The sequence below is a fragment of the Gracilinanus agilis genome, chromosome 2 (genome assembly GCF_016433145.1).
Source record: "Gracilinanus agilis isolate LMUSP501 chromosome 2, AgileGrace, whole genome shotgun sequence".
Taxonomy (NCBI): Eukaryota; Metazoa; Chordata; class Mammalia; order Didelphimorphia; family Didelphidae; genus Gracilinanus; species Gracilinanus agilis.
Genome location: NC_058131.1, coordinates 128,538,494 through 128,561,647, shown reverse-complemented (window position 1 = coordinate 128,561,647; position 23,154 = coordinate 128,538,494). Strand labels below are relative to the sequence as shown.

Genomic DNA, 23,154 nt, shown 5'->3' with positions numbered 1-23,154 from the left:
TCCACACTTTCTTCAGGATTTCTCTTTCAGAGCTCCACCTTCTAGTGTTTAGTCCATTCATCTTCCATTATCCAACCTTCTTTTACCAGCAGAAAGAAGGAAGAAAAACAAAAAGACAGTGTGGCCCAAACATCTAAGCATTTCTTCCCTTCTTGGAAGGCCCATTTACTGTGTCTGTTTCTCAACAATTATAGCAGGTTTTTCTGTACTTGAGTCCCTAGGAGAGAAGTGGAGCATCCCACACTTCTTTTCTCTTTGCAGGCTGGAAACCTGCTGACTTAATTTTACACACAATGCTAATTTAGATAATTACAGTCTCTTCCCTGGTTCTCCCTTAGCAACAGGCTTCTCCTGCTCTGAAGTAGGTTATGGTTAGAAAGCTTTCTTAAAGATACAAAAACACTTTTTCCAGGGCAGAAAACTAAATGTAATAGGAATCGGATTTTATTGAGTTTAAGCCAAAGGAGCCACTAAGATGTACTTCATAATTCCAGTCTTTTAAATGATCCTGTAATGATGTGAAGCAGGTAAAAATGGGCCCTTATACACAGCACCAGTGTTTTTGACCTACAAGAAAATCAGGACATAACCTAAAGGAAATTGCTTACCAAGCCTAAAATGAAATACCCCCTCCTCTTTGTTTAGTGTCATTTGCATTGATTTTCATGAGGAATATTTGTGTGAGTTAAATGAAGGGAGAATAATGTCACTTATTCTTATTATCTACCCTTTCCACCTTACTTAGTAATTTGGCAATCAGGATTTTAAATTAAGTGACATGGAACTACTTATGGGATCAGAGAACTTAGAGCTAGAAGGCACCCTAGAAATCATTTAGTTCAATGCCTTCATTATTTATAGAGGAGGAAACTGAGCCCAGGGAGATTTAATTATTTCCCCCAAATCACCTAGATAAGTGGCAGATATTCATAGTCAGGTCCTTTGGCTCCCAAGTCAAATGTTCTCTGTGAGTTTTCATGAGTTAAGAGTGAGAGGAAGAGGAAGAACAGACTGTCAGTGTGGAGCTCTTATTTTCTGGTAAGATTGGAATTTAGTAGACGAGTTTAGAGGAAGGGTGTTTCCAGTGAGTGTATCTCTGGATTGATTGGGTAGGGCGGAGTAGTGGGAAGTGCCTTCATGAAAGTGGAATCAGCTTTCTGTCTGTCTCCTTTCCCTGGATGATCATGATAGCATGTGAAGGAGGCTATGAATTGTGGTCTACCAAGTCTGTCCTGGTATAAAATGAATAAGGATGAAGGCTGTGAGACCATCAGTTTAGAGCTGGAGAGGGCATTGTAGATAATCTCCCCAAGGATCCCTGACCTTCTCTGGGGCTACTAACTCCTTTGGCAGGCTGGTGAAGACTGAGGATCCTACAGAACATTGTTTTAGAAGCAGGAAACACATAGTATTACAAAAGAAAGCAGTTGTATTGAAATATGATTATCTAAATGTTTTTTAAAAGAGAGGAACCCTCGGTTAGAAACTCCTGAGTCTAATTTCCTAATTTTGCAGGTAAGGAAACTTTATGCCCTGAGATTTTAAGTGATTTAGCTAATAATAGAATAATAATCAGATAATAATTCTGGAACTGAACCCCCAAATTCTGATTGTAAATCTATTATTTTTTTCACCATATTGTGCTGCCTTAAAAAAAAAAAAAAAAAAAAACACCTTTTTGCCTTAATGTGAAAAAAAAATTTTTTTTAAAACCCTTACCTTTCAGCTTTGAGTCAATACTGTGTATTGGCTCCAAGGCAGAAGAGTGGTAAGGGCTAGGCAATGGGGGTCAAGTGACTTGCCCAGGTCACAGCTGAGAAGTGTCTGAGGTCATATTTGAACCTAGGACCTCCCATCTCTAGGCCTGGCTCTCAATCCACTGGGCTACCCATCTGCCTCCCTTAATGTGAATTTTAAGACAGAGGAACAGCAAAAGGATAGGCAGTTGGGGTTAAATGACTTGCTGAGGTTCACATAGCTAGGAAGTGTCCAGGGCAGATTTGAGCTCTGGTCCTCCTGACTCCAGGACAGGTGCTTTTTAACCTGTGCTATGTAGCTGGTCCTATATGCTGCCTTTTCATAATTTTTGTTTCAGGATGGCATCTGTTTCAGCATGAAGACAACTAAATGAACTAAATTTCAGACTATGTAGTTTATTCGCATTTCAAAAAGAAAAAACATGTTTTATAGTTATTTCCCTTTCTGTTTTGAAATCTCAGATTCTCCCTTTTTGTGTTTTCCTTTTATGGATTACATGTTAGAACATGTATGTTATGCTATGACATTTATAGCATTATCACACACTAAAAGCAATATCAACAACAAAAATTCCTAGTGTGTTACCAATCAGCAAGAAGAACCTCAAATATATCATATGATGTGACTGGCTGAGAAGCCTGGAAAGAATAGTAAATTAATATACCAGGAGGCTCTCTGTTGTTTTTTTTTTTTTTTGTTTCAGAATGAGAAACTTCTTTAACCAAGGTAGCTCAGTAAATGTCCTTTCATTTATTGTGTTAGTTAAATGTCTGGGGCTTTGAGAGGTTAAGTGACTTGTCCAGAGCCACCCAGCCAGTGTGTTATGAGGAGGCAGGGATTGAATCTGGACCTTCTGATGAAAGTTCTCAATCTACTATCAATATTTTGAAAATTTTGGAGTAGGTATGCTTGAGACTAGTGTTATATTCAAACCCTGAGAAATGTCAGTCTCACCTTGATTGACAGGGGAGGTAGTTGGAGACATTGGAATGTTCCCAGATGCCATGAGGCAGGGGCAAAAGTTGGTTGGCCTGGGAGTATAAATACCCCTAACAGACATCTGGGAAGGGTCTTTGACCATTGATCTTTGGGTCTTTGACTGTTGGTCATTGGTTCTCTCTGAATCTCCCTAGATCTTTAGGTCTCTGAATCTTCTTAGATCTTTAGGTCTCTGGGTCCCTGGGTGTGAAGGGAGGAAGGGAGGTCTGAGAAGAAGAGGGTGGTAAGGATTGAATATTTCCTGAAGGCTGTCAAGGCTAACACATCACAAAACTGATAATAAGAAAGCTGAGAGGAAATCACCAAGGCAGCTGCACCAACAGAGTAGACTATTCTCTCTGGTTTGGCAGTGGCCAAGCTGAACCAGAGGGGTTGTGAAAAACAATAGCTTCAGCTTTACTATATCAATAGCTTCCAGTCCTGAGTGATTATAGATTATAGATATTAGATTGACAGGGTCTCCAATCCCCAATCCATATCCTGATTATCTTTTCCCTAATTAAGATAATAAAGTATTTAATAAGTACCTTCCTGAGTGGTCATTATATCATAACCCTTGAGGAGGGAGCAAACATAGTCAGATGAACAATGTGATCTAAGGCTAATCAGAGCCCAATATTAATAATTGATCCAACCCCAGGTGGGACCTGAAAGGGTTACCCATCCACCTGACCTTTCGGGATCCTTCTTGGGCAACTGTTATTTAGAAGGGGAATTATAACATCCAGCAAAGGTGATTGGGGTTGGTCCCCCATCACCAGCACCTAGGGAGAATATAGAGATACAACTCCACCTCACTAGGTATCCATTATCCCTTGAGGATCCTTTCCCTTTCTTTATAACACTAGCAGAACTATACCATTGAAACCATGCAGTTTTTTCAAATTCCTGGATGACAATAATGCTTTTGCAAATGTGAACAGAAAAGATTGCTTTGTCCCTTCTAATACTCTGGCCTGCATCTGTGTAGAAATAGGCATGGATTTCATTTTAATAGTTGAAAAGGAACTGGAACGTGGAAAATCCAAATTTGGTTCCCAGGTCATTTAAAATTAACTATTTCTGTCATATAAGGCCAATATATTGACACAGTAGAACCTAAAGAGTGTGTGTGTGTGTGTGTGTCACATGAAGTTGTATAAAATGTTTTTCTGAGCAAGAATGAATTTTTCTCCCCAAAATTTTGTTATGTGAATTACAAGCTTTTATTGTTGCTTTGTAGGATAGAGCCTAACTGAAATTTCACAGAAAGAATTTGAATTTCAAAATTGAATTTGAATTCTCAGCGTTGTAGTTTGTTAAAGGCTTTTCCTGTATCTCTTGAAATAATCATATGGTTTTTTTAAAATCATTTTTGTTATTGGTATTATCAATTATGTTGATAGTTTTCCTTATATTAAACCATCCCTATATTTCTGGTATCAATCCTGTTTGGTCAGAATGTGTTATCTTTGTGATGTGTCATAGTCTCCTAAGAATCTGAAAAGCCCCCAAAACAACAGGTTCTTGTATTTAACAATGAGAGACCTCCAGGTTACCTAGTCTGGCACCCTTATTATACTATTGTGGAATAGGCTGAGAGAGATCAATTGACTTATCTGAGGTTACACTGATATTTACTGGCAATGCCATTTAAACTCAGGTCCTCTGAATTTAATATAACACTTAAAAAAAAATTTAAAACCCTTACTTCCATCTTAGAATCAATACTGTGTATGGGTTCCAAAGCAGAAGAGTGGTAAGGACTAGGCAATGAGGGTTAAGTGACTTGGCTAGGGTCACATAGCCATGAAGTATCTTAGGCCAGATTTTAACCCAGGATCTCCCCTTTTGGCCCTCAATCCACTGAGCTACCCAGCTGCCCCTAAAGTTGTTTCTTTTAAGTGACTCCTGACACTTTCCATGTAGTTTCATATTTAATTAATTTAATGCTTTATTACCCAAGTATGCCTGGTAAGTATAAATGATGGTAATTTTAAATCATGACATTTAATAGAAGGCAATTTTAATATGGACACTTTTAATTCTGGCATTCTTGCTGAACTTCAAAACGGGGCAAATGTGTACTATTGACTTTGGTTTGCAGGAGTTGCTGCTGAGAATTGGTTGTGGAGAATGAACATTTTATGACACTATATAAGAGGCAGCTAGATGTTGTAGTAGATGGAATGCCAAGCCAAGCCAAGCCAGGAAGACTCATCTATCTGGGTTTAAATATAATCTCAGACACAGATTATCTGGGTGACCCTGGGCAAGTCACTTAACTTTCTATTAGTTTCCTTACCTGTAAAATGAGTTGAGCAGGAAATAGCAAAACACTCCATGATCTTTGTCAAGAGAACTCTAATTGGGGTCACTCAGACATGACTGAAAATGATTCGACAATAACAATGTCTATAAGAAACATGTCAAGAAATTTCCGTTTGTAGTTGGGGGAATGTTTTCACTTTTTTGAGGGAATTTAAAATTGTGAATCAATGCCATTTTTTTTGAGGGGGGACATTCTCGGTTAAAATTGAACCTCTTGAAGACAATGAGAAAGTCCATTTATGAGGGTGGTAAAGATGTTTTTTTCCTTGAAACAATCCCAATGAAGTTTTCCTTAAAAAAATTATTATACTGACAGAAGAATTTGTTTTAACTTTTTATTAGAGAAATCAAAAGTTTAATTTCAAGATTGATGGTAGCATAATTTTATCTTGCCATCTGTTTTGTTCATAGGAATACACAGAATCAGTTTGTACAAGCATATGCAACAATTCAATAGGTGCTTTGTGTACTAAAATCAGTAATCTGATTGGTTCTAAACTACCAAGTTTCCATGCAGTCTCCTTTGTATTGGCTGGCAGCATGGTAAAATTCCAAATGGAATGCTTTCATGCACTGTTCTGCAATGTAACTACAGCAGGCTTTAAGACCATGCAGATTAACACTGTAGCAAATTGTTGTTGTTTTTTAAATATTTAACAGACATAAAAAGGTTATTTCCTGATATGAAATTCTGAAAATCTGCATAAATATTTTAGTGTAAAATTAAATTAGTTATGTACTTCTTTTTAAACTAGAACTTGAAGTATCAAGAATGCCCACATAATTCATATACACACACATATATATGTATATATTTATATATATACTTGGTTCATTTTGCTAAAAGTCTTGATAATTAGTCAAATGCTATTCTGTGCCATACATTTAATCAGCATTTACTTGGTAAGAGAATGGCGGTGGTCGTACACATTTATAGTCATCATTGGTGCTTGTGTCATGCAAACACAGGTCTAGTAATCCTGCTTACTAATCTTGTCGTGTGGCAACATTTAAGTGATTTTCTACAATATTGTGAATTAAAGTGTATAAATACTTTATACATTTTCACAGTTACAAACTTTTGCCAATATCCATTTCACAATCTTTAAGATACAACAATGACTTGTAATATTGGGAATCTGCAGCAGTAGGATCAAAATGCAAATTCTATAAAGCAGTGTTTGATGTAAACTTTTCTTAAAGTGCCTAACACAATTCTTTTAACCTTTGAGCACTGATGAAATTTGGCACAAATACAGTCGTCCTGTATTTTCCATCATTTAACCACATCAACAAATTTTACAGGAAATTGGCTTCTTTCGGCAAGATGAAGATATGGCACTTACTAATGAGGTAACTTGGATGTAAGGAATATCCTGTAAAGTTATTGATATATCACACTATAATTTCTGCTGCTGCATTTGCAGAAAGAAGTTTTCCAATGCATGCATTTTCGGCTGTTTTCTGCATGACTTTTACTGTAACTCAAATCTGTCCTAGTACATCACAAAGCAGGGTTTTTTAATACCAAGCTCATTTTCTTGTGATGATGCTGAACAAACACTTAAATTGAATTACAAATGGTTAAACTGTGTGCCTTCTTGGAAAGACAGGTTGTCACAACATTAATAACTCCTAGTTGACAAAGGTTCTTCAGTACTCAAAATGTTAAAAACTGAAATGTGGAACTCATATTCTCCATGGTCTCAGGCAATATCTTGCCTAAACAGCAGGGGAAAAATAACGAATAGAAGAAAATGGTTTTAGTCCTCAGTGTATAAGGGTCAGCAGGTTGGGGGTAACATTTGGACACTTTTAGGTTTTCAGTTGGGGTTGTGGAGTTTTACACCACTGTTGCTGGTCTTCGGTCCATCTCGGCTTCCAATTTCACCATCTGCTGCATCTCCTTTGCCTGTAACACCAGAAACACAGTTTTAACCTGTGAACTACTTGCTTGAAGATGGTGTCAAAATGAACAATTTTCCTATTAACTCTTTCTCCCCCAACATCTGAAGCTTATTCTGGACAATGTCAGGAAAATGAATCAAAATAGAAAAAAAATCTAGCCAGTCATATACCTTGTTTAGTCTAAATGATACCTAATGATTTTATTTTTAATCCATTCCTGAAATGAACTCAGATTGTTTTGGCTTGTTATTGATACAATCAATGTTCTTTTTTAAAAGTAGTAAATTAGATCGACCCTTATGTGGTCTAGATATTAATGTAACTTGCTTAGTTAGTATTACTAGATTTTCATTTAATTGGAACATTTATTAGGGAAGCATAAAGTTTGCTTGAAAATGTTCCCTCAGGTTCACAAACTTAGCCACATGCTTTTTTACTGTACAAGCCAGCTCTTCTTTCCATGGCTGGGCTAATAATTATAAAACCACCAGGAAGAAATTCAAGTTAATACCATCTCAGGCAGAACATACAGGATACCCAAACAAATAGCAGATCTGGTGAGGGAAATCCATTTGTCTTGTATCATAGACAAAACAAGCAGCTGAGATGTTTTTTTTTTCTTTACTTTCTAGGGGGCTCGCTGGTTATACCAACAAAACCCTTGCCCTAGCTCCCACTGTAAATATCTATATACTGTAAAAATCACTTTTTAATATTATCCTTATAATACATATATAGATATGTAGTGAATACTAGAAGATATATCTAACCTGAGGGGGGAGGAAAAAAAAAACTGTTGCCTCCTTCTTTTTCAAATGATATAACATTGAGAAATAAAGAAAAGTTCAGAATGGAAACACAGAGAAAATAAGAAATGAATCAGGGTGTAGATTAAAATAGGATTCAGAGTCTTCTGAAGTGCTGTGATGTTGCTACTCAACTCAGCCCAGGTATGGCTGCTCCAGCTGAATGGAGGGCCAATTGGAGGGATTTGAAATTCACTTTGGTTGTGCCCATCTGCTTCTAAATGGCATTTATTACAAAGTCTTGTTAGTAAATGAGAATCTAATTCCTTGCTGTGTCTTTTGAATAATGTGTTTCTTACTCTCTGCTTGGTGCCGTAGGGATAGATACACAAGGTAGTGTAAAACAGTTCATCAGGTCTTTATTCTTAAACTGAAAACAAATTATTTCTGCTGTTCTAAGCCTTACAAAACAGAATATGTTTTTCATTTTTAAACTGAGGATTGTATAATTTAGAGAAATGTAGACATGAAGAAAAAATATACAGACATATGAAGATGACACACAGAGACAGTGTTTGGAAACATGATATTATGAAACATTATAGATTTTGAAAACTCATTTTTTGGGAAAATATTAAATTTTTTTTTGAAAAATAACAATAAATGCTTTTTCCTAATGATTAGACTGGTTCTGTGCTTTTCTTCCCCCCTCCCCCAACTGGTTGAGGTTGGTATTTTAAAAAGGAGGTAAAAGGATCTAGTAGTGATTCATTAATTTACTGTCATGAAACACCAAGTTAAGGCAGAGATGAGTTAATATGGATCTTATGAAGGATGATGATTAGAAAGCTGAAGCAGAATAGTTGTTGCACTAAGAATGATGAAGAGATTCTCTACAAAGTGTCTGCAAACTGAACTTTAAACATGTGAAAGCCTTATCTGTCACTGTCTAAAGCCTCAGAGTCCATTCTTGGAGAGGTATCAGGCTTACTAAAGTCACTCTCCAGAATGGGGGGGATGGTGGGTCTTTTTGTCTCAACCGAGCTGCTGCCAGCATTGACTGCAACACTGAAGTCAAGTCTTCAAAATGGCGGATTTGATCCATGACCATGGATCTGTTTTTCAAGCCTACCGTTGGTAAATCCTTATAAAAACAGCACAGAAATAATTCTCTGGAGGGTTTTCAGCATTATTGCTCAACTGGATCCAGTTATCAGAAATCCAAACATGAAATAAACAGTTAAGGCTATTCAATCCCAAACCCCCGAATAGTCACTGTGAACAGATGCTAATCATAAATGGTGAACAATGCTATTAGCAATCATTATCTGGCTGGTACTTTTGTGAGACTGCTTTTGCAAAGAGAGCACCCAGGATAATGATCTCATTTAGAAGGAAAGCGGCAGCTTGCTGATTATAGGTTCAGGCCTACCTTGTGTTTGAGACACTGCATGACAGGATTTCAAAAGCTGTTTGTACAAAAATAGTAATGTCACAATTGAGTCATACAACACAAAGCAAATAAAATAAATGAATACTGAAGTGAACTGGAGAAATGGATGTAGAAACCATATGCAGAAAAATAAAAGGCTAATAAAACATGTGTCTGCCCATTAATTGAAAAACTTCCCCAGGTCCACATCAGTGGGAAAATAGCTGGTCTTGGAAGCAAACATTTTTCCCTTTTCTTCTGCTCTAGAAAGTTCAGAACATACAACTTCATTTAAGCAAGACCTCTCACAACTCTAGTTGATATAAGGCTAATGGGGGAAAAAATAAAAAGAATTAAAACTCAGATTCCAATGGCCAGATGAAATACTTGGGCACGGGAGCACATCAACTATTAATGTTAGTAATATGTCCAAAAGGATGATGAACTCTATGAGGGAAAGGGGAAATGGGAGTAGCACAAAATTGGTTGATATTAATTAAAAAACAATTGAATTTGAGAGTTGTAGTCTTCACATTTGATACTGAGCCACTACTCTAGAAACAGTTCTAGCTCTAGGCTCCATGTTTTAGGAGGTATTATGGACAAAAGGACCAAAAGGAGAGCAAGAAAGATGACTAAAGGGAAAAATTACTTGAAAACATTAAAGCTTTTAAATGTCACCTGGGGGAGATCTAGTAAGAGGTTTTTAAGTATTTGGGGTATTGCTTGACCAAAGAAAGACTGTGAACAATTTTATTCCACCTTTACTAAATTTAGGCTAGTGTTGGGGCTGTCCTGTGAGGAACCCAATTTAGAGATAAGAACCCGTTTCCTAATTATGAAGGGTGGGATGTTTTAAAAGGCATTACTAAAGCTTAAAATACTTAAATTAATGAAAGTTAAAATGAGGAAGGGACCTCAGAGTTCATCTAGTCTAATCCCTTTCATTTTACGGATGAAGAAACTGAGGCCCAGAGGCATTAAATAATTTACCCAAGATCATACAGGTAGTCAAGAGCAGAGTCAAGATTCAAACTCAAACCCTGATTCCAAATCTAGTACATGTTCAATTTGATCATAAATCATTGTGGAAGCATCTCTAGAAGTCCTGAAATTCAAAATAAACTGTCACTTGCAGATATCCAAGATTTTCCCTGAAGCTAACAATGTAATCCACTATAACATTTCCATACAACATTTCCCTATAATTATTTCACCTCCACTTAAGACTGTGGTAATTTACATTCTTTTATATTTCCCTTCTTCCCCACTCTCTCCATTCCTTTTTTCCCCTCTCCCTGTACCCAATGATGCCTAGAATAGTTTACTAAGTGTTCAATTATTATTTGATGCAGTCTAATTTTTTAAATATAGTAAGCAGAGATTACATAGAAACATAGGATGAGTTTCATTGTTTATTAGGCTAGGTTTATATTGCTATAGCTATATAAATGACATTTTTGGTGCCTTACAAAATTTGAATATTAAAATTCTGATTGCCAATTAAGCCCATTTAAGGTCATCTCACTATCTGTGTAACCTAAGCTTATAAGACCCAAATTAAACCATAATTGGCTTTTGATAATAAAAAGAAATGTGTACAAAGTTGAAACAAAAAAATCCCCAATACCATAAAATGACCAGATAACTACAATTACTTAAAAAGGCAAAAACTTTACTATAGCTTGGATTGCTTCAAAATAGAAATAATTGCCAATGATTGTATTTTTCTTTTGTGCTCTAACCAGATGTGAGATTAAAAACATTGGCTAATTAAATTTGTAGGCCTGTACTTTTAGCTTTAAGAAGTACATCCAGTTTTTGGAGCTTAGTATAATGATAAGTAATTTTAGCACCCTTTTGCCATTTTATTTAATGCCATTATACTAAGGAACATAATGTATTCAATACAGTTTCTTAATTTATTGAATTTCTAGGTTTTACTTTAAAACAATACCTTTATTCTTGTTTTTAACAATATTCTCTTTAATCACTCAATCCCTTCCTCCCAATTTCACATTTGTGGACAATCTGATTTAAGAAAAAAGGACTCTCTCCCTCTCTCCTATACACACATGAACAAGCACATATATAGAAACATATGCATTTACATATAATGTGACAGTTATGGCGATCTAAGTGACTTCCAAATCTCATTTTTATTCTCTTTTTTTGATGTGTTGAAATTTAAAAAGAAAAGGAAACCATAATAATTTAAGATTTAGATACCTATTATCTTAAGATAATTAAGATGAAGATACCTATCAAAATGTGACAGGTGTATTAAAAGTAGTGCATTGATTAAATCAGCAGTGCATAGTTCAAAGTCCTGTTCTAGAATGAATTTTGGTATTGACTCTGTCACTAAACTGTATAACCTTCTATGGACCTCAGTTTCCAAATTTGTCAGATGAGAGGGATAGACTTGGTGGTCTTAAACATTTCCAACTCTAGAATTCTATGAGAAAACCTCTTAATTAGTGAGCAATTAAAAATATTTTTATTGTCTTTTTTTCAGAATTATTTAGTATATGTTTAAATAGTCTAAAGTCATTGGCTAAAAGGGATATGAAAACATCCAACTGCACCTGGATAGCTAAACATTTTCAGAGACAGAACCAATAATTTTTTAACCTTTGGCAAACCATACCCTCAGTTATTGCTAGGGAAGGGATTTTGAGTAATTATTCTTCTGAATTAGGTTCTAAGCTTATTTATTTCTATACTTTTGTTGTTAGCACTCTCCAGACTTCAACAATTTTCAGTAACAAAGCTCTAGGTACCATGCCTTCCTGACGATAGTGCCAGAAATTACATAACATAATCCAGAGTTCATATTTTTCTTCTAAGAATCTTTGAATCCTAGTAAACCAATTTAAAAGATTTTTATTTAAATGGTTACTTCTCAGTCTTGGGGAAATAATATACTATTGATAGAAAAGCGATCTGCTCCCCTAAAAGCCCATATCTCCACTGTAAAGAAAAACAACATTTTTTGGAAACATTCATACTTTTAATGAAAAACAGATTTAGTTACTACAACACTGCTAAATCTTAGAGACTGAAACCTGAACTGTTTATGATCACATTGTCTTAATGTATAATTAAGCAGGCAGTAATGGAAAGACCAATGGCCTGGGAGTTAGAACTAGATTTTAGTCCTGACTCTTCCACAAATTAGTTATGGGACCTTGGCAAATTACTTCAACTCTCTGTATCTTTGTTTCTTCATCTGAAAAAAAGGGGATGACACTGTCTAGAGATGATTTTTAAGGTCCTTTAAATCCTAATATTCTTCTAGTAAATTATGTTGCTGGAACCTTTTTTGGTTAGGTTTCATTTAGCAGTGCTTGTTTGCCTGTAGAAGCTGAAAAACTATTTTAAAATGGCCCTAGAGTTCTCTCTATTTCTAGATATACCTTAGGTATAATAGATAACTCTCTCTCTCGATATCTCTAGATGTACTTATATCTCTAGATATTTCTAGAGTTGTCTTTGATGACCATGAGGTGTCCTCCTCTGGATTTTCTTTTCGAATTATCCTTCTTGATCACCCTAGAATCATGTCTTAATGCCTACTGATTTACTTTCCAACATTCTTTCCCTTCTATGAACCAATATTTTCTATCTCTTTTGGGTATAACGATGGTAAGTGTGACTTCTTAAAGTAACCATTTCTTACTGTTTCTAATAGTAGTGGTCTCACTACAAAACAGGATAGTCAAAACATCTTGATCTTCATATCATAAAACAGCTTACTTATTTTATACCTTTTCAGGTAAAATACCTGCTCATTCTGTTTTTCCAGGACTTCTAGATGTTCAAGTTGAACTTTTTTCAACTGATCCATTTCTTTAGACTGTTTCATTGCGAGCTGTAAATGAGATAGTAGTAAATTATATCCAAAACATAGTTTGTGTTTATTCTCAAAGTAATAGATAACTGGTCACCAAACACATTAAAGGATATAATGAAAGTGTATGGGCACAGATGATTTTTAAAAAGAGAAGTGTTATTTATAGGGTCAATCCATGGTTAGAATTTGGCTTAATTTTCTGAATGAGAATGAACCTAATCTAAAATCTTAGTTGAAAGAGACTTGGGCTAACCAGTGGAGAGACTAAAGCAGAACAAAGATTTCTCTGTCATTGGGTAATAAACTGACAGAGATTAAAATATAAAAGCAAATCGTAATAAATTTCCTTTATAAGAGCACACATAGGATTTATTCATGAACAAGTGCCAAGAAAATGATACTTACTCTCTTTCTTTCTTCCAGAAACTTTTTAGTGTTACTGCTGTTTAGTTCTCTGACTCTCCTAAAAAATAACACAAATATTTATATTTGTTGACATGTTATTACTTGCAGTTGATAAAGCCCCAGATAAAGTGCACCATATTCTAGTTCATTATCTGTATTTTTTCATTTTTTTAGAGAACTGATCTAGTTTTGGGTGATTATAATAAAAATTCTGTACATATACTAGGACTCATGAGAAAGAAAATACATGAGTGGAATATGCCTCCCATTCCACAGATATCAGATCTATGTGTATATATATGTATGTGTATGTATTTGACACAAAACAATTCACTTGAAGATGGTTTGATAGTATTTCCTAAAAAGATATCTAAATAGAACTTTTCAAAAACTCTTAAAGAATACATAGTTTATATCTTTTAAAAAAAATCAGACTATATTAATTAAGGACTTATTATTAGACCTGATCTTTACTTTTTGGAAGAGGTTTTGATAAATGGAGAGTCCAATAAGATCAAGAGACAAACATTTAAATGATTTTTTAAAAATTCCCCCTTAAAATATCTAACACGGCATATTAACAATTTAGGCTGTCCCAAATTGTAATTAGCGAGATATAACTATAATTATAGCTCTTAAAGTTTCTAAATATTCTGAAGTTCCCATTTATGCATGATTTCTTGCCAGCGTAACTTCCCCATGAATAATAACCAAAGAGGAATGCTTCAAATGAATACTTAAGAATGAGATACTATAATATGGATCGAGAAAACAGAGTTGAGATTTAAAAAAAAATAACTACTTTAAGACCTAAAGAGTAACAAAAATGAGTGTTCTCTGTTGATGGAGAAATGCACAATAGAAAAAATAAAGATCTCCAAAAGACTAAGTCCCTGAATCCCTAAATTAGAAAATCCAGACACCAGCAAAATTAAGGGAGATTTTAAATGACAGAACATACATATGAATAATAATCAAGGAATACTGGTCAAATACCACTACAATGAAAATTCTCTCTTTTCTTTTCTGCCTAACCCCAAGGTAAGTATTAAAAGTTTTCAAGTCTCTGAAGGTTTTTATATTTGTATTTTCAGCAATTATTAAAATAGCAAATTCTAGAGGGTCAAAACAAATGAGGTAGTGTTTTATTCTATTTATTCTAATAAGATCTGGCCTCTATTGACAAAAAGTTACAAGAGTATAGTAGTAACTTATTATGATAATTCAGAATTGTGATTAATCAATATTTTAAGTGTTTAATTTTCATTTTTTAAAAATCCATGAAATTGCTTACCAATTTCATTTAAGGCAAATAATTCTCATAAATTGTCAAGTTAGTTTGGAATATGTTGAAATTAATTTTCTGCTTATGTGTAACATGCAATTCTTGATCATGAAAGAAGATCATTTCTACATCATTGCATCCCACGATTTGAAATTCTTTAAACCATTACAGAAATGCAATGTTCAATCATTATTAAAATAAAGCTTCACATTCTTTAATATAGAAGAGAATTCCAACCTAATACATATTCTAAAAGAACTCTTCATCTCAGAATTCTACCCTAACCATGTCCCAAAGCAAGAACCATCTTTTAGGCAATTTATTCCCAGAGATTTAACAGACTAAGGAATTGCGATTGTTAGCATCTTTTAAAAAATAGTCTGTATAAACACACTTGTATGAAAATATTTATAGCTGTGCTTTTTGTGGTGGCAAAAAACGAGGGTATGCCCTTCAATTGGGGAATGGCTGAACAAATTTTGTGGTATATGCTGGTGATGGAATACTATTGTGCTAAAAGGAATAATGAACTGGAGGAATTCCATGTGAACTGGAGAGACCTCCAGGAAGTGATGCAGAGCGAAAGGAGCAGAGCCAGAAGAACATTGTACACAGAGACTGATACACTGTGGCAAAAAAGAATGTAATGGACTTCTGTACTAGCATCAATGCAATGCAATGACCCAGGACAATTCTGAGGGACTTATGGAAAGAACAGTACCCACATTCAGAGGAAGAACTACATGAGTGGAAACAGAAGAAAAACAAACCCTTGAACACATGGGTTGAGGCGGACATGATTGGGGATGTAGACTTGAAATTACCACACCAATGCAACTATCAACAATTTGGAAATAGGTCTTGATCAAGGACACATGTTAAAACCAGTGGAAATACACATCTGCCATGGGGGGGGGAGTCAGGGGGTGAATGAGAAAGTAAGAGCATGAATTATGTAACCATGTTAACTTTTCAAAAAAATAAATGTTAATAAATGTTAAAAAAATAAAAATTAAAGAATAAAAAATAATCTGTAAAATGTCTACCAGATAAGCAACACTGATATCTTAATAGAGAGCTTTAATAACACAATAAAATTCACAGGATTAGTTTTTATCCCTAGGAGCTCATGACTTTACAATGCATTTCCTGTAAATTAATGACAGGCTTTTTTTGGGTCATTAACTTCAGCCACAGGGCCACCCTCTAGTCAGTCATTAGTTCTCCAGCAGAAGCTCTATTTGGACATCATTATGAGTGAACAAATCCAGAGTTTATAGAAATCCTTAGTGTGTCTCAAAGTCACTTTATGCTTGATGATATCTGAACTCCTGGATGCTTCTGGAGGCAGATGGCAATCATCAGAGTATCAGTGGGAAAGGAGAGACCAATGGATACTACCCCAGTGAGTGTTCCCTATCAATTGGAGTTTCTGGAAAAAAGGTTAATGTTAACTCTTCTTTAAGAGAAATGATACACCAAGTGGCAAGACAGGGGACAAATAATCACCTGCATTGATCAGCAAAGTAGATTAGAGGACTTTATTTATATTTTCTAAAATTGAAATTATAATTTTAAATTATTTTTTATTCTTTCTGTCAATGAAAATATGCTTTCTCATTTTTACCCCAATCTAAACCATCCCTCCACTTGAGAACTAAAGAAAAACAAACTTTGTTACAAATCTGTATAATCAATCAAAATAAATTTCTACACTGGTCATGACCACAAAACAAAAAAGAGGAGTAAAATGACTAGACGCAGGTATGGCCCCATGGCTTCAATCATAAACCTTCATAGAGGTGATGAGAAACAAAAAACACAATGAACCCCAAACTCATGTCTTTTATTCCCAGATCAGAGCATATATTCCCCTCTTTGATTGTAGAAGTAGTAAATCACTGCCATACTTTCTCCCAGTTAACAATCTCCCACTTACCTCTCTCTTTCTGCTTTATTTTTGATAGATTTATCTTGGCTGATGGCTTTGCTGTTTTCCATTGAAATCTTGGCCTGATTGGCACGCATTTCCTTGCACTCTCTAGACACAAGGAGAACATGCTTTGAATTTGTTAGGTTCACTAATGACTTTTATTGATCTTCTTAGATGACCACTCTGCATGGTATCCATTCCTTACCTCAGGAGTGACAGCACTAAGGCCATTTGTAACAGTATGTTTTAGGCTGACAGTCCTAGCTATTTTTGAAGTGCTAATGTTAGGGCAGGAGGCAGAGAATAAGTCCATGTCCTCCAAAAGTAAGAGTGATTCAAGTATATCTAAATTTTTTACTCTCACTGAATCCAAATAAATCACTATGAGATTTTAAAAAGGATAGTCTAACTCCCTGTTATTATGTTTTTGATTAAATATGACATAAGTATTTGCAACCATCAACAACTCACTTTGGATGACTTAGTCTAGGAAAAGGCAGAGTGATATTTGAAGGAGAACAATCCTATATGTCCACAAAGATATGCTAATTAGGGCTCCACATGTATATGTTGGTGATGGAATACTATTGTGCTCAAAGGAATAATAAACTGGAGGAATTCCATGTGAACTGGAGAGACCTCNATACTATGGTAAAATTGAATGTAATGGACCTCTGTACCAGCAGCAATGCAATGACCCAGGACAATTCTGAGGGATTTATGGTAAAGACGCTACCCACATTCAGAGGAAGCACTGCAGGAGAGGAAACATATAAGATAAACAACTGCTTGGACACTTGGGTTGATGAGGACATGATTGGGGATGTAGACCTGAAAAGACCACACCCATGTAACTATCAATAATGTGTAAATAAGTCTTGACTGACCACACATAATAAAAACAGTGGAAATGCGAATTAGCTACAGCGGAGGGGGGCAGGGGGTTGAGGGGGTGAAGGGGAAAGTAAAAACATGATTTATGTAATCTCTCAAAATATTTTTTAAAAGTTCATGGGCATCAGGTTAAGAATACCTATGTAAAATCATATGAATGTATGATTAAGGATATCTATAGCTATTTATCTATCTTTCTAGTTATCTATGCTTTGAGATTTCCAGGCTCTGTGATTTCATCAATGGGATAAGATCTATCTATCGATACACACCTCCAACCTTCTATGACTTTAATCTTTTCAGTATGTCTATGAATGAAAAATTTACCATCATGGGGACGTCCTAGAAATAAGTCTTTGTGTGGGACTTGAAAAATAGACTTACCAGGTCTGTATAACCACACATTACCAAGACCAAATGATTAATGTGTCAGAGAAAGTCTTAAGCTATATAGAATGTAGTCAATCACATTTTTCTGTCCAACACACAGCCACTTCACAGGACAACCTGAACATCACTGGATCTCATTACAGCCTGGACTGGACATCTACATGAGAGCTCTAGCCACGCTATAAGCACAAATCTGTGCCAATAAAAATTATAATGTTTTCATTATAAACCCATAAACTCATAAAAAGGCAAGTGATTGATTAGATAACTTATGACTATATGCCAACCTTAGATCTATAACTAAATTTCTTGTAATCGAGTGCCTCATATTTATGCCTGATCTCTTGGCAAGTTGGTTAGTATATAGTATTACTACAGCAATAATGCTCCCTTCACTGAGGCTCACTTTGAGAGGCAGCATCAGAGAAAGAAAAGTTGATCTCAAAGAAGGAAGACTTATATGGGTTCAAGGCTCACTTCTGATACATAATGAATGTGTGTCCCTGAAACATTTTCTTAACTTCTCAGAGTTCTGAGAATCTCTTCGAGTTTCAAAAGGAAGACCAACCTGAATTGGTTCAAGGAGTTTTTTCATCTGGGGAATCCTTATACTAATAAAATTATGGCTCTAGTCCCTATCCTTATCCCTAGCCTATGTTTACATGAGTGTTTTATAATTTCTAGAATACTTTCACGTGTTGTAGTATATAATCGAACCGTCAATGGTTTAGGAGTCAAAGAACCTAGATTCAAATCACGCTCTGTTCCATACTACCTTTGTTACCTTGGTTCATGGAACCTCTTTGAGTCTTTGTCTCTTGAGGGGCTGTAACGAGATAACATCTAAGTTCCCTTTGAGTTTTATATCTATGATTTTATTTTCTAATTCACTTGTCATAACCATCTTTTGAGGTAAGCGTGCCAAGTACTATTATTCCTGAATTGTTGTTGTTCAGTCATTTCAGTTGTGTCTGATTCTTCATGACCCCATTTGGGGTTTTATTAGCCAACATACTGTTTACCATCTTTCTGCTCCAACTCATTTTACAGGTGAGGAAACTGAGGCAAACAGAGTATCACACAGCTAGTAAGTGTTTGAGGCTGGATTTGAACTCAGGTATTCCTGACTCCAATCCTGACTCTATCTACTCTACCCACCTAGCTGCCTCTGTACTACCCAAAATGAGGATAAATGGCCTTGCCCCAGGAAACAGGGCTGAGAAGGGTCAAAGCCAAGGCCATGGTTGAGGTCTACTGATTCTGAGATGGATGTTCTTTTCTCTGTATTATACAAGGTTCAACTATGTTAATTTACTGATCCAAGTAAGAGCAAATATTATTAAGGTGAAAATAGCTCATGTTTTTGAAGTAAGTTTTGTGGTTCATTAAGTCTTAGAAAAGTAATAATACTTTTGATAATTGCAAGTTTATAGAAAATTAGTACTTTTGGGCCTTTTAGGTGAAGACATAAGCTACTAAAGAACTAGTTTAAAGCTGTTTCCTTTTCTGTCACATTTACTGTTTGAGGCTTATATTATTCATTCAAATACAGAAAGATTAAAAAAATATAGAATTTACTTGCAGCGCCTTATTCTGTGAAGTACCTTCAAAATTACAGGAGAGGTCTAAAAACTCTGGTATCATAGCAACAATCAGAGGCAGCACATATACCCGTGCTTTCTGCATACTGAATCAAGAACATTTCTTACAGAAGAAGAATAGTGACTACTTTTGCTTTTTGCTTTTCAAGGGAGAAGGAAATGTCATCCTTTAAATGGGAGTAGGAGACGGACCCTTAAGCTGCTAAATTTTTCGAGAGGGTAAATAAGATTTCTTAAAGTCCTCCTTACTCCGTTGTGGCATAGGCATGAAGCTGTGCTCTCAAAGTCTAGGTTGATAGCTTAAGGACCTGGTAGATCCTGCCAGAGGCAGTGGGTAGTGTGCTCACTAGGAATCTAGATGAGCAAAGTTCAAATGTGTTCTCACATACTTACTAGCTGTATGATCCTGGAAAAGTCACTTAACCTCTGCTTTCTTCTTTTTCCTCAACAATAAAATAATTGCACCTGTTTTGCGAGTTTATTGTGAGGATCAAATAAATATAAAGCAGTTAGCACAGTACCTGGAACATAGCAGGTGCTTTAAAAATGCTTATTCCTTTCCCTAGAAAGATATAAAAAGGTACGGGACTTGCAAAATAGTGTATGTTGTTCAAAGACTACTCTAGCTAAGTTAGGGAGGTTCAAATACAATCAGAATCCTAGGCATGCATGGATTTATTGTGCTTAAAGAGAGTATGAAATTAATGGAAAGACCTGTTGGTAGATTTAGTGGAAAAAACAATGGAAAGATGAAAGAATGCTGTCTCAAGACAGAGCAATGGAATATATTCGATCAACTTGTAGTATTTGTTCCTAGATGTTCTATTCAAACTTTGGTCACTATGTCCTGCTAACTCAACATTCACCAGTCTCCTTGTTTATAACTTCCTTTTCCAGTTTTTGTTTTTCAACTCTGCTATACTCAGTTCAGTTTTAACAGTACTCATTAGTCTGTCATTCTCAGCTCAAAAAAAGGATGGCTGTTGAGTACTTTGGTCCTCTCTGTTCCTTTAGCAAGAAATTAAATGTCATGTTGGCAAAGTCAGAAAAAAGTTGGAGAATGGAGTGTATTCTTCAACATTCATCACCAAAATTACTGATAGGAGATGTATTTTTTCAAATATGACTCTCAATAGGTTGTGATCTGTTTCCATGGAGAAGATGTACAAACTGATGAAATCATGACTCTTTCAAAGTATGAAAGCATTGTTCACTCATATACATTCACCCAAAGTTTAGCAAATATAATAAAGGATAAAAAATTCATATGGCTATAGCTTTTAGATAGCTTTTAGGGGACTTATATTGAAGCTTATATGTATATATAAATATGTATATACATAATGCCTATGTTTGAGAAATATATATATGCCTATGTTTGAGAAATATAAGCCCCAATTTAGATAATTCTCTTGGTCAAAAAACAATGTTCATCGGGTCCGGCCTCAGACGCTTCCCGGCTGTGTGACCCTGGGCAAGTCACTTAACCCCCATTGCCTATCCTTACCACTCTTCCAACTATAAGTCAATACACAGAAATTAAGGGTTTAAAATTTAAAAAAAAATTAAAAAAAAAAACCAATGTTCAACTGAAATATCAAGACAATAGAAATAAGTGGTGGTTTGGGATTTATTTTTGGCTTGAATTAGCTACATAAAATACTACTCACTCTGTGTTGCATTAAGTGTTTAGATGTAGTCTAAAAATGTGGAAAAGAATATGACTATGATTTGGGATGGGTTAATAATTGCTTTAAATTAATAATTGGAAACATATGAATTTAATTTGAATCAAACATTGGCATTATTAACAGCGAAGTGATTTTGCTGGAGAAGAACACATTTGGTATGTTTTATATCCTATAGTTTTTGAGAGATCCAATGAGTGTAGCTGTGGCCAACACATGTACTAATAACCATCCACATGTAACACTTCAAAATCATGTGAAGATAGAGGCAAAGTCAAAAAACTTTATCCATGTGGACCTTAAGCAAATGACCTTCTCTAATTTCTTTGACATGAGAATGAGCCATCAAAGAAGTCTAGAGAACAATGAAATGCCTTTTTCCCTATAAAATAGTTAAAAACAATGGACTGAGAAACATATTAAGTAGTAGACTTAAAAAAAGCAAAGACGTTACTATATTCTTTAACATTTACAGCCTGATTTAAAATTTGACCTCAGAAACTTAAAAACTGTGTGACCCTGGGTGACTCATCCATCTCTGTATGGCTTTGGTTCCTCATCAATGAGGATAATAATAGCATCTACCTACCTCCCAGAGTTGTTGGGAAGATAAAATAGATAATATTTGCAAGCTCTTTGCAAATTCTAAAGCACTATATAAATGCCATGTATTCCTTTTCTTTGCTCTCTTCTTTCTCTCTTTCTCCTTTCCCCCAAATTTTTGGTTCTAATTGTCAAGATTCCTCAGTTTCCAAGGTAGTTACTCCAAGATGGAGTTCTCGTCTTCCCCTTTTTTACCTGTCATAAATTTCCTTCTCTCTGCCAATCTGAATCCGTATTTCTTTCAAGCCCAGGTTATGGTTTACCTCCTCTTTAAGACCTTTACATGACCGTTCCAGTTCCCACTGATTTCTCTTTTCTCTTAATACCCTTATAACTTATTGTCTGCTCCAAATATCTAATATTTTTTTAGGGGTGGCTAGGTGGTGTAGTGGAGAGAGCACTAGACTGGAGTCAGGGAGACCTGAGTTCAAATATGACCACAGAAACTTCCTAAGCTCTGTGATCCTGGGTAAATCACTTCACCCACTTTGATTTGATTCCTCATCTGTAAAATGAGCTGGAGAAGGAAAGAGCAAACCACTCTGGTATCTTTGCCAAGAAAACCCAAATAGGTCACAGAGGGTAAGACAGAAGAACTGAAAAACAACCCTGTACTGTTTCACTTCTCAGGTGTGTATTTTTGTCTCACTGGAAGGAAAGAGATATGACTGGTGCTTGCAAAGAGTTTGTGGTATACAAAGGTGTCTAATAAATTTGTCTTGAGGAAACATCCATTGTCCTGAAAATAAACAAGCAAGCAAACAAAGACATGTGTGTCGATGTATGTCCAGAGTGGAGGTACAGTACAGCTCCCTAGATCTCATCCATAAATTCTGGCTCTAAAGACTGATGATGAAGCTCAAGTATAAAGTGCCACCATGTGAAGGAATTTTCTGTGCTGAGGCTTCAGACTTACCTGTCATGGGAAAGCTTCAGCTGCTGAGTTTGCTGCTCATGAGCATTGATCAGCAGTTTTTTCAGAAGATCACACTGCTGGCTGAGGTGAATATCCCGGATTTCTTGCTCCTCGGCACTGTGGGTATTAATCATTTCTGACCACTCTTTCGTATGCTGAGCTACAATCTCTTTTACCTGTGCAAGGAAAGGGAGAGAGTGCCACTGGAATCCTCATGGGTCATGATAGGTTGCACTGGTGTTAATAAGTGAAGGGGGCAACGGAGAGGTATTTCTAATCATTTTGGACTAGCTAACCCTTTTACAAATTTACATTTAAATAATTTGTCGTAATCCCTGAAATCTGTGCTACACTGGAATAAACTAGATATTTCAAATCAGGACATCACAGGGCACCTTTTTGATACCCCATCTTAATTATTCAGAGCTCT

At 35.6% G+C, this 23,154-nt stretch overlaps 1 protein-coding gene across 4 annotated transcripts in view; it reads right to left on the bottom strand.

Moving 5' to 3' along the window:
• Nucleotides 1-5,418: 5,418 nt before the first annotated feature.
• Nucleotides 5,419-23,154, bottom strand: part of PLCB4 (phospholipase C beta 4) — a 160,435-nt gene continuing 142,699 nt past the window's right edge. For 2 of the 4 annotated variants that reach the window (XM_044663402.1, XM_044663403.1), the window contains 6 exons: nt 22,725-22,900; nt 16,639-16,740; nt 13,415-13,472; nt 12,941-13,027; nt 9,154-9,190; nt 5,419-6,979 (listed from right to left, as the gene is read on the bottom strand). In XM_044663402.1, the coding sequence (XP_044519337.1) occupies nt 6,891-6,979; nt 9,154-9,190; nt 12,941-13,027; nt 13,415-13,472; nt 16,639-16,740; nt 22,725-22,900 (549 nt within the window). In that variant the 3' untranslated portion in view covers nt 5,419-6,890. The remainder of the gene's footprint in view (nt 6,980-9,153; nt 9,191-12,940; nt 13,028-13,414; nt 13,473-16,638; nt 16,741-22,724; nt 22,901-23,154) is intronic. The other 2 variants (XM_044663405.1, XM_044663406.1) reach the window with 1 other exon arrangement.